Raw genomic sequence first — 12,203 nt, 5'->3', positions numbered from 1 at the left:
GGGAGGCCCCTGCCGAAGAGAGAGATCTACCACCAACTCGTTGCTTGGAGAAGCGACTGACCCTGAGGGAGTTGGAGGAGGATGAGTGAAGAGCTCGAGAAGGAAGATATTTGGGAAGAGAGCATTGAAGGTATTGTGACCCCAAGCCCCAGAAGCCCTTGTGGACAATGCAGAGGGTTTTGAACTTAATCTTCGCAGCCACTGGGAGTCAGTGCAGAGATTTCAGTCCTGGAGAGATACGATCCCTGGGCTTGAGTTTAGAGAGAACCATGGCTCTGGAGACGGCGAGATTCTGGCGGAAGGAGAGGAAAGGAAGAATACCTCTGAGGAGGTGTAACTGGTAGTGTGACTTCTTAGAGAAGTCAGAGATGTCAGGAGAGAAGGAGAGTGTGGAGTCGAAGATGACCCCAAGGTTTTTAGCCTTGCAGATGGGAGCAGGACGAGGGCCAAGAGAGGCTGGCCAGAGAGCTGCAGGGAAGGAGGGAGTGGGTGTGCCAATGAGTAAAATCTTGGTCTTACTGGCATTAAGGCAGAGGTCATTGGCGGCACACCACTCCTGGATAGCAGACAGACAGTCAGAGATGAGGGAAGGCGAGGAGGACGCCGAGGGTAGCCCGAAAATAAGTTGGGTATCATCCGCATAGCACTGGTTGATGCCAGGCCATCCCTGCCATACGCAAGCCTGTAGATGAAGTTTAATTAGCCCTACTCGCTTGACAAACTCATAAACGCCTTTGGCTTGTCATATGTTCTGATGATATCTTATCTTGTCTTATTTTAATATATTTATATATTGCACCAAATGACCCAGAGGCTTACGGACGCAGACAGCAGGTAACATGAAGTACAAACAATAGGGCTTCCAACAACAAATAACAGAGCCAGGCGTGGGGAGAGCAGTCTCATCAGCATCACCTAAACAGCCAAGTCTTAAATTTTTTCCTAAAGACTGGAGTGGTGGTGATTGCACTAAGATCCGGCAGGATGGCATTCCAAGCTCTTGGAGCTGTGAGGGGGAAAGCGCATTTCTTCACCTTCATAAGTTTACATGCAGGTATCTTGAGTAGTTTCAGGGTGTTGGATCTGAAGGTCCTGGTACTGACATTATTAACACGTACTTCACTCAAGTATGCAGGATTAACCCCGGTCAGGCATTTGTGCATGCTCAGGAGGAGGCGAAATTGAATTCTGGCCTCGATGGGAAGCCAGTGTAGACTAGGTCTGGCTTCAGACACATGGTCCCACCTCCTGAGGCCCATAATCACTCTAGCAGCGCTATTTTGAACAGTTTGCAATCTGGCGCTGTCTGACTTCGCAATGCCCACAAACAGGCTACTGCAATAGTCAATGTTTGACCCTATGATAGCGCTGGCTTGTGTCTTCCAACTGGATTGGGAGATGTACAGATGAATCTGCGCTAACAATTTAATGTGGTCGGCGGTTGATGAGATTTATCTCCCCGCATGGGCCCGCATATTCAGGTTCTTATCCAAATAAACTCCCAGCGTCTTCACTTTATCTTTAGTCTTAATATCACAGCCAGTGGCGTAACACAAGATGTGGGGGCCCCCCTGCGAGCCATGCTGAGGGGGCCCCCAACTTAGCAACAAATCAAGGGTCTCGCCACACTCTAGGCTGGCCTAGATTATCACACTTGCGCAATACACACAAACGTGCTGCTGAACGGATATGCCGCACACTGCACTAGGAGAAAGATATAAATATGTATTTTAATATAACATATAGCACACTGACTGAGAAAAATTGGCTAAAAAGCCAGAGTGTTTGCAATTGTTTTGTAGGGTAACACCAATCCAATAGATCCAAGTCACCAACAGTGCACAGGAACATTAATTCTTTGCTATTAAAAATTCCATGCCACAATGAAAACATGTCCAACTGGCTGCACAATGTAGACCAGTGTAGACATGTAATAACAATATAGTAAAGCTTGCCAGGCCACATTTAGACATATCTTGACTGGTTGCACCAAAATGGCAGTCGAAGCAATAACACTCATCGAGAATAGAACACACATTCAAGCCTGTGTCTCTGTGGCCTCTAACAACACGGCCAAACTCTTTAAAATCTGAAAAGAACTGGTCAATCCTGTTGCGGTCTTTACATCTCCTGTTCCCTCCCAGGCCCTCTGTATGGCTCTGTCATCTCACTTCTACGCTAAAACTCAGAACATCCTGTCCTCCATCTCCTCTTCCTCTTCCTCTCCCAATTCCTCTCTCGGCCCCTCTTTGGCCATCTCTACCTCTCTTCCTCCTTTCTCCTCTTTCTCTCTGACAACACCTGACAAGGTTTCTAGACAAGTCCGATCTATGAAAGTGTCATCCAAACAGGTGCTCTCCTTCTCCACCAGAGCCATCAAGAACCATATGGACACCCTCTCTCCACCCTTGACCGATTTCTGTAATCACTCTTTCCCCTCTCCCGTTAAGCACTCCCTTATGCACCCACTCCTCAAGAAGCTTTCTGCCGATCCTGCCTGCCCAGCAAACTATCGCCCAATCTCAACCACCCTTTCCTGGGCAAACTGTTGGAAAAGCTGGCCATCTCCCAGCTTACTCTCCAGACGGAATCTGTTGGTTGTCTCCATGACCATCAGTCTGGCTTCAGAGCTGCCAGAGATATGGAAACTGCTGTCCTGAACACCTGTGAAGTTCTGCTCTCTAATCTTGATTCCAGCATTCCTTCTGTCCTCATCCTCCTTGATCTTTCCTGTGCTTTCAGCACGTCTACCATGCCATCCTGATCAATCCTGATCAATCGACTCCATGAGAACCTGGGCATCACGGATCAGGCCCTTGAGTGGCTGATCTCCTTCCTCTTGGACTGCCCCTCCCAGGTCCAACGTGGTCCCTTTCTCCCTGCTCCATCCTCTCACTCTGGTTTTTCAACCTCTATGTGGCCCCTTTGACCCACCTGATCTCGACATTCTCCTCTAACTTTCAGTGTTATGCGGATGACACTCCGCTTTCCTTCAGACTCCCCTCATACTCCTCTCATCTCTCGCTCATTCCCGACTGTCTATCCGCGATTCAGGATTGGTGTGCCTCCAACGATCTCTACCTTAATGTCAGTAAAATGGAGATCCTTCACATTTAGACTCCTGCCCCTGCTTTCCCTCTCTCGCTCTGGCCGCCCGCCTTGGGCCCTCTTCCTTCGCCTTCCTGTGAGGCAAACAACACTGGTGTCATCTTTGACTCCACTCTCTCTTTCTCTCCTCACATCTCGGACGTCACCAAGAAGTCCCACTACCAGCTGCTCCTCCTCAAAGAGACTCTTCCCTTTCTCACTTTCCCCCAGAAGCTCACTGTCTGCAGAGCCCTGGTTCTCTCTAGACTGGACTACTGCAACAGCCTCTTTCTCAATCTGCCTTCCTCTACTATCCAGCCCCTGCAACTAATCCAGAACAGGACTGCAAGACTTATACTTGGCCTCAAGCACAGGGATTGTATCTCTCCAACCCTGAAATCTCTCCACTGGCTCCCAGTTGCTGCAAGTATCAAGTTCAAGACCCTTTGCATTGTCCACAAGGCTTTCTGGGCCCGGGGCCCGCACTACATCCAACGCTCTCTTCCAAAATATCTTCCTTCTCAAGCCCTTCGCTCAGCTACCTACAACTCTCTAAGGGTTAGATGCTTCTCCAGGAAGAGAGTGGGGGGTAGATCTCTCTCCTCTGCAGGTGCCTCCTTCTGTAATAGCCTCCCTGCCCCTCTCAAGCTTTACCGGACCACCTGAAGTTCTGGAAGCAGCTCAAAACTGTCCTCTTCTCCTCTGCTTTCTCTCTCTTCCTCCCCTGCTGGCCTACCTGACCTACCTGTCTGCTGTACCGACTGGTTGCTTGGCTACCCTCAGAGTCTAACTGAGTCGAGACTCTTTCTTGATCAGTCACCCTTGCACTGCTTCTGGTCCTACCATGCACTTAGGGGCTGTAACTGTAACCCTACAGTCCCTTGTTCTCCTTGCACTACCCAGAGCTGTGCTGCCCTGACAGCACTTACTTAGAGCATTGCTGCCCGGTTTTTCCCTCCCCTCTCCCTTGCACTTCCCCCGTCCCTTCCTCTTGCGCTTCTCGTTATCGCACTTGCACAATCTGAATGACACAAGGCCTAGTAAGATTGTTTGTCTTGTCCTCCCTCTATCTTCCATCCTTGTCTTGTCGCGCCTAGAAACACTTGTGTGCTGGTGCGTTATAAATGACTTATATCATATCATTTGATCACAGATGCCCAGAAAAATATACAATGCTGCAGTAAGAAACAGCTAGACTGGCAGCACCCAAATGGCAGTCTAGCCAGGTAATTCACTTAGCAGGACTGCTTTATCATACATGCCCCATTAAAAAAAAAGTCATACCAAACTGAGTAATGACTAGACTGGCTGCACCAAAATGCCTCTCTAGCCACTAATACCACATATCATGCCTGCTTAGCCTGACAATGGACAGCCATTATAATTTGTCATAAAATCCTGCCCCCCACACATCCCCTCTCCCTCACACTCCAACCTCCAAAATCAGCTCCTTGGCCGAGAATTACCTCCATGTCCCTCTTCCTTGCCCCAGAGCTTACGGTTGATGCTTCTTGCCTTATAGGTAAGTACTGGGATGCGGAAGAGTGGGACTAGGAGTAATGAAGATTACAGGTAGCTAATCAAACATTACCTCCATGTGCCTCTACCACATCCCAGTACTTGTGTATGAGGCAGAGTGCCTTATACACAAGTACTGTCTCATACACACTGGGACGAGGAAGAATAGGGCTAGGAGTAATGAAGATTACCAATAAGTAATCCAGGCATTAAACACAAGTATCAGTGCAACACCATTGAGTTGAATGGGATTCAGCACTCCCCCCCTGAAATGTTGGGCTATGTTGACTAGACCTGGCTGACCTTCAGGGCAGTTGCCAGACAGAAAAGGACACATATGTTAAACAGCACCTGGGTTTCTCTGTTAACAAGAACCCACCAATTACTAACATAAAGCAATTCACTGTTAGTACGTGCATTCAAATGCCATATTTTTTAGGCAATTGAAATTGTGAGGTGGTTTTAATACTTGCATGCCAGGGGAGTGATTGGGAGGGTAGAGAGGGAACAGGAGACCACTCATTCTCACAACAGTCCATAAGTGGGTGCTTTAAACCCTAAAGGAGAGAGTTAACTGCTTGTAACATTGAAGCTGAACTAGAATAGTCTCATAAAAAATGCATAAACAAATTAGATGACCCAAACAAATAAGTTTGCCCCTCCTCCACCGCCCATGAAGTTGGCACCCCTCCCAACATTTGAAGGGTTAGCCCCCGAAATGTAGGTTTTGTTGCGCCTCTGAACGCAAGCACACACACCATTCACCATATACACACACACACACCCAGCCAACCATACATTTAAGTGTGCACCCTTTCACCATACAGGCACAACCAGGCAGCAACCCATACATTTACGTGTGCACCCTTTCACCATACAGGCATACACTCCCAGGCACCCACCCATACATTTAAGTGTGCACCCTTTCACCATACTCTCACACAGGCAGCCACCTATACATTTAAGTGTGCAACCTTTCACCATACAGGCACACCCAGGCAGCCACCCATATATTAAAGTGTGCACCCTTTCACTATACACTCGCACAAGCAGCCACCTTTACATTTAAGTGTGCACCCTTTCAACATACACTCACACATGCACACATCATGGGGTTGAGGGGAGCCCTAACACTTAAAAAAGAAATTGGGCCTCATTACAACTATGCCGGACTGTTGTAATCTCCCGGTGTAACCGGGAAGTCGGGCGCCGGTAAATCATTACGGGTCTGGCGGCAACCTGCTGGTAGCAATGGCACGGTTACCGCCAAACCCGTAATGGGCCCATCGTTTCTTTTTGAAGTCACTCCGACTTCATAAAGAAATAATTTCTGTTACAGAAATAATTTCTTTATAAATGCAGAGTGAATTCAAAAAGAAAAATGTTTTATTTTTTTTTGCAAAAAAAAAATATATTTTTTTTTCTACAAGTGGGGGCCCCTCCCAGGACATGTGCTGGCAGGGCCTCCCGCACCACGGGGGCTGCGGGGGCACCATGTTACGCCAGTGGTCACAGCCTGCTACTATGAAACAGGAGTTTTCCTTGCCTATTTTCTGTGCTTTGGATTCTGTGCCTATCATCATCAGTTTTATTTTCTCTTTAAATAGTGCCAGACCATCACTTAACATCAAGGATTGAACAAAATGATTTATTCTCTTAACGGACTCTTCATCCTCTCGGTGATGGCCGGACAGTGGGATGACACACTGTGTGTCATCTGCGTCATTTGTGAAGATATTATAAAGGGTGGGGGATAAACTTACCCCTTGTGGCACCCCATAATCCAGGAGCGAGGATTCAGCCGCTGCCTCCTTGCTACATACTCTACACCAGCGGTTGTTCAAAAAATAACTAATCCACAGGGCGCCATTGTCTGAGAATCCCGCCACCTCCTTTAGCCTGGTGACCAACAGCTTGTGGTCCACCAGGTCAAAAGCCATGGATAAGTCAAGGAGCATGAGTATAGCGCTTTGCCCTCCGTCCATGATCTGAAACAGCCTGGACTTCAGGTTGAGCCAGGCTGTTTCCGTCCCATGTTCCTGCCTGAACCCAAACTGCCATGGTCCTTCAGATGTATTGAGACCTGCCCATAGGCAACCCGATCTATGATTTTTAGCAGAAACAAGGTTTTTGTTATCAGTTGGTAATTAGAAGGTGTTTCTGGACATAAACCTGGCTTTTTTAGTAGTGGGGTAATCTGTGCTTTTTTCAAATTGGTCGGAACATAATTCTCTCTAAATGAAGCATTGACAAATTTAGAAAGAGTACCTATCAGTGTGGCAGAGCAGGCCTTGATAACCATAGGAGGACAAGCATCCTCTTTACAGTTAGCCGGTTTAAGCTTTTCAATGATTATGGCTAGTTCAGTTTCTGACATAGGTCTGAAGTTTAATTGATAGGATAGTCTCTTGTGTGTACAGCCATCTACCTCTGCTGTTAAGGTAGCTGCTTTCCTGTTCATCTGGCTGATCTCTATGTTATGTTTGATACCCTTCAGCTTCCCTAGCATAGCTTCCTGAATGGAAGTACTCCAGGCCACATCTTTCACGACGGTATCTACTTTATTGGAGCATGGATGTTCAGATTCTTTCTGGATCTTAAATAATTCTTTTGATTGTGATTGATCTTTGTCAATCCTAACATCAAAGGATACTTTGTTTGCAGCAATAACAGCTGTTTTATATATTTTGGCAGCCCTCTTATACGCCTCCCTATCTTGGATATGCTGTGAGGCCCCCCAGGCATGGAAGCACATGGTTTTTAAGGATTTTCGTTTTTGGAGGTCTGCGGAGATCCAGGCTTTACTCATTCTTTCCACAGCCAACTTCCTCTTCTTAGGGGCCAAACTATTGGTTGCTTCTTCAGTGGTAAGTTGATATGCTTCCATGATGTCTTCTGCCTGTGTAAGATTCTTGACCTGCCCCACCAACGGCAAGAGCCATGGTTCCAAAGCTTTGTGTGTCAATTTCTTCACATTCCTGGACACAATAGAGACTTTGTTCACCTCTCTTAAATTAAATAGTTTTTCACATACTATGGTAAAGTGAACAAAAAAATGATATTTACTAATGATATTCCCATCTTTGCTGTCCCCTACTTCACCCCGACCTGTCTTCATTCATCAGCAACTGTCTATCCTTTATCTTTCACTCAATGACACTACATTATCTGGCAGTGAACGGCTGACCTCCAGTGCCACACTCCGTCTTCCAACTCCTACATAGATTCCCCCTGAGTCCCTTATCCCTTCACCCAAGGCTTGCAATCTGGTGGTTCTCTTTGACAGTGACTTGAAACTAAAGCAATTCAGCACCTTCACTGCTATGTCTGCCAGACTTAATCTCCTCAACATCCCTGAAAATGTCCCCTTATCCCCGTTCACTCAACCAAAACATTACTTTCCACCTGTGTGTTCAACAGGCTGCTCCAGCCTCCCCCTGGTACTTCCTCCTTTGCTCCTCTCTACAAGGTACTGAACTTTTTCACCTGTTCCTTTTACAACCTCCTACGATCATCGCACGCCACAGCGCACCACCTTCACCTTCACCTGGGGCAGCTATCCATGAAAAGTCACACTTCTTGTGTTTACATCCACCCATGGAATAGCTTTTCTCCCTTCCTGCTTCCTTAGTCTATCTCCTGCTGCATACCCCATACATTCTGCTCTCGAAGGTTCTCCTCAACCTCGGTGTTCCCCTTTCACCCGTAGCTGATCCCCACTTTTGTTCCTTCCTCCTAGTGGCACCCCATCACTAGAGCTAAACCCTTAGAACTGAAGGACTTTGCAACAGTGCCTTTCATCAATATCGCCCTCGAGTACCCATTTCACTTCCCGGAGGGATACCCAATCTCAAAGTGCTACAATCCTCTCCAGTATTCTCCACTGGGTTGCATATCTGGGTATCGTACAAAAATAACAGAGGTAATAATTTCGAGGACCAAAATGTCGAGGGATGCATTTTGCTGCATATATATGTCGGGGGGGTAGTTAGGGTAACAATACGTGTGGAGGGCTATGGAGGGGGTGCAGGGGTCTCCCCTGCATTTATATGCAGCAAGATGCATTATGTTAATATTGCAATTACTGAAGGAGTTTTTAATGTCTGTCTTGGGCTGGTCCAATTTGCTCTATCCGGCTCCTTGTCCGCCACTGCCTCCCGGTTTAAATATATGAAGTACTATATCATGAAACTTGAGGAGAACCATCTACGGTTCCGGAAGCTCCTCAAGACCTTCCTCTTCGCTTCTGCCTGTGCCCCTCTTCTCCCCTGCTGATCTCTTTCTCTCTCTCGGCACCGTGCACCCCACCCTATGTCCTTCGGGCCCAGGTACCTGCGCACCCTGCCTCCCTCATGCACTGCCTCTGGCCACCCTTGGCACTGGGATCGGTATCTGTACCCATACAGTCCCCCACACTTCCAATGGACTTACCAGATATACCCTATCGAACTAATCATGCACTTGCCACGTGTCTGGCTGCACTACCTTTTTGTCTGCACTTATTTATTTATCCCACTTATTATTTATTTTGTTCTCTCCTCTGCCCGCACTTTCCACTTCTCCCCCTCCACGCACTTTCCCCCTCTTCCCTTTTGCATGCACTTGCACGTTCTCAATGTCACTGGGCCTAGTAAGATCGTATTTTGTTCTCTCCTGTTCCCCTCCCTTTGCTTGGTCGCGCTCTGAAACACTTGTGCACGAGCGCGATATAAATAAAATATCATATCATATCATGACTTTGTAAAGCAGCCAGCAATGGGGCTACAGCGGGCATACATAGGCCACTGCCCACTGCTTCTTTGTGAAGCACCTTTTACTTTTAATAAATATACATTAAAAATATAAAACATGATGTTGTCTTTTGTGTAGGGTTTGTAACACATGCATTTTTATTTACAAGAGGCCTTTCTTTAAACTGTATTGACTGAATCAGTAAATTGTTAGTAACAGTAATTATCACAGTTTTTTAGCATGTTCTAAGGCACCTTAATTGTCTTTCTAAAGCTCTCTTGAGGGGAACTTCATGAGGCCCTTATCCCACGGAACTAAAAATTAAATATGTTCTCCACATTTCCTGGGAAGTGATAGTAAATTATTCAAAGGGAAAGGCTATCCGCTCCTTTACTATTTGATTTACAGATTTCAAGTTTCAGCCATGACACCCTGAGCCCCCCTTAACGTGTCCCGTCCCGGGAACCGCTAGATCAGAGAGGATCATGGGAGAGGTTACCTGTCTCCCGTCCATTGCTCCGCGCATCTCCTTGAACGTCGAGCTGAACTCTCCGATGAAGTCATGTTTGCCGTTCGAGTCCCAGTCCCACACTATGCACTGAAGGAAACAAAGGCAGAGAGGACAGATCACATCATTTATGCAATAAAAAGGGCCTCTGGAAAAAAAGTCTAAAAGCTGTACAATGTGTCAAGATAGGTCACTGAAGCTGGTGTAAAATATTCACAAAGCAATCGAAGGGACTGCGGTGTATTATTAGATGCATAAAATAAGTGTCACATAAATGCAACACTCTCAGTCAGAGGCAGCCTTGCAAATGCATTATACAAACTCAACAGCAACACTCTCGCCAGAGGTAGCATTGCAACTTACATTGCACAAACTCAACACTCTACACTCTCAGTCAGAGGTAGCTTTGAAACTCGCATTGCACAAACGCAACACTCTACACTCTCAGTCAGAGGTACCTTTGAAACTCGCATTGCACAAACGCAACACTCTACACTCTCAGACAGAGGTAGCCTTGCAATTTGTTTTTCAAAAACTCAACACCCAACACTTTCAGTCAGAGGCAGCATTGCAACTTGCATTGTACAAACTCTACACTCAACACTCTCAGTCAGAGTAAGCATTGCAACTTGCATTGCATAAATGCAACACTCTCAGTCAGAGGCAGCCTTGCAACTTGTATTGCACAAACTCAACACCCAACACTCTCAGTCAGAGGCAGCATGGCAACTTGCATTGTACAAACTCGACACTCAACACTCTCAGTCAGAGGAAGCATTGCAACTTGCATTGCATAAATGCAACACTCTCAGTCAGAGGCAGCCTTGCAAATGCATTACACAAACTCAACAACAACATTCTCGCCAGAGGTAGCATTGCAACTTACATTGTACAAACTCAACACTCTACACTCTCAGTCAGAAGTAGCATTGATACTTGCATTTCACAAACTCAACACGCTGCACTCTCCATCAGAAGCAGCATTGTAACTTGCATTGCACAAATGCAACACTCTACACTCTCAGTCAGAGGCGCATTGAAACTTGCATTGCACAAACACAATACTCTACACTCTCAGTCAGAGGTAGACTTGCAACTTGCATTTTTCACAACCTCGACACCCACACTCTCAGTCAGAGGCAGCATTGCAACTTGCATTGCATAACATCAACACTCTTAGTCAGAGGTAGCCTTGCAAATGCATTACAAAAACCCAACTCCCAACATTTTCAGTCAGAGGTAGCATTGCAACTTGCATTGCAGAGCCTCTACACTCTCAGTCAGAGGTAGCCTTGCAACTTGTATTGTACAAACTCAACACCCAACACTCTCAGTCAGAGATAGCATGGCAACTTGCATTGTACAAACTCGACACTCAACACTCTCAGTCAGAGTAAGCATTGAAACTTGCATTGCATATATGCAACACTCTCAGTCAGAGGCAGCCTTGCAAATGCATTACACAAACTCAACTCCCAACATTTTCAGTCAGAGGTAGCATTGCAACTTGTATTGTACAAACTCAACACCCAACACTCTCAGTCAGAGATAGCATGGCAACTTGCATTGTACAAACTCGACACTCAACACTCTCAGTCAGAGTAAGCATTGAAACTTGCATTGCATATATGCAACACTCTCAGTCAGTGGCAGCCTTGCAAATTCATTACACAAACTCAACACCCAACATTCTCAGCCAGAGGTAGCAGTGCAACTTGCCTTGCACAATCTCAACATTCTCACTCAGAGGCAGCCTTGCAAATGCATTACACAAACTCAACACCCAACACTCGCAGCCAGAGGTAACAATGCAACTTGCATTGCACAAACTCAACATTCTACACTCTCAGTCAGAGTCAGCCTTGCAACTTGCATTGCACTAACTCAACACACTACACTCTCAGTCAGAGGCAGCATTGCAACTTGCATTGCACAAACTCAACACTCTACACTCTCAGTCAGAGGCATCATTGAAACTTGCATTGTACAAATGCAAAACTCTACACTCTCAGAGGTAGCATTGAAACTTGCATTGCACAAATGCAACACTCTACACTCTCAGTCAGAGGTAGCTTTGCAACTTGCTTTACACAAACTCAACACCCAACACTCTCAGTCAGAGGCAGCATTGCAACTCGCATTGCACAAACACAACACTTTACAATCTCAGTCAGAACTAGCATTGCAACTTGCATAGCACAAACTCAACACTCTAGACTCTCAGTCAGAGGTAGCCTTGCAGTTTGCATGGGAATAGTTATTTCATTTTTCATGAAATAAATGAATAAATAATTCAGGCTTAACTGGCCTGGGCACAGCATGGGGCGTACTGCAAGCATGGTGTAGTATGCAGCCACAG

General features: G+C 46.3%; 1 protein-coding gene across 3 annotated transcripts in view; it reads right to left on the bottom strand.

Annotated features, from left to right (window-relative positions):
• The window catches only part of CPNE4 (copine 4), a 1,706,709-nt gene that overhangs the window by 366,514 nt on the left and 1,327,992 nt on the right, over nucleotides 1–12,203 (bottom strand). For all 3 annotated transcript variants that reach the window (XM_069648719.1, XM_069648721.1, XM_069648720.1), the window contains exon 8: nucleotides 9,836–9,934. In XM_069648719.1, the coding sequence (XP_069504820.1) occupies nucleotides 9,836–9,934 (99 nt within the window). The remainder of the gene's footprint in view (nucleotides 1–9,835; nucleotides 9,935–12,203) is intronic.

Source organism: Ambystoma mexicanum, chromosome 2q (assembly GCF_040938575.1).
Source record: "Ambystoma mexicanum isolate Mex_15411 chromosome 2q, UKY_AmexF1_1, whole genome shotgun sequence".
NCBI lineage: Eukaryota > Metazoa > Chordata > Amphibia > Caudata > Ambystomatidae > Ambystoma > Ambystoma mexicanum.
This window is presented reverse-complemented; position numbering and strand designations above follow the sequence as displayed.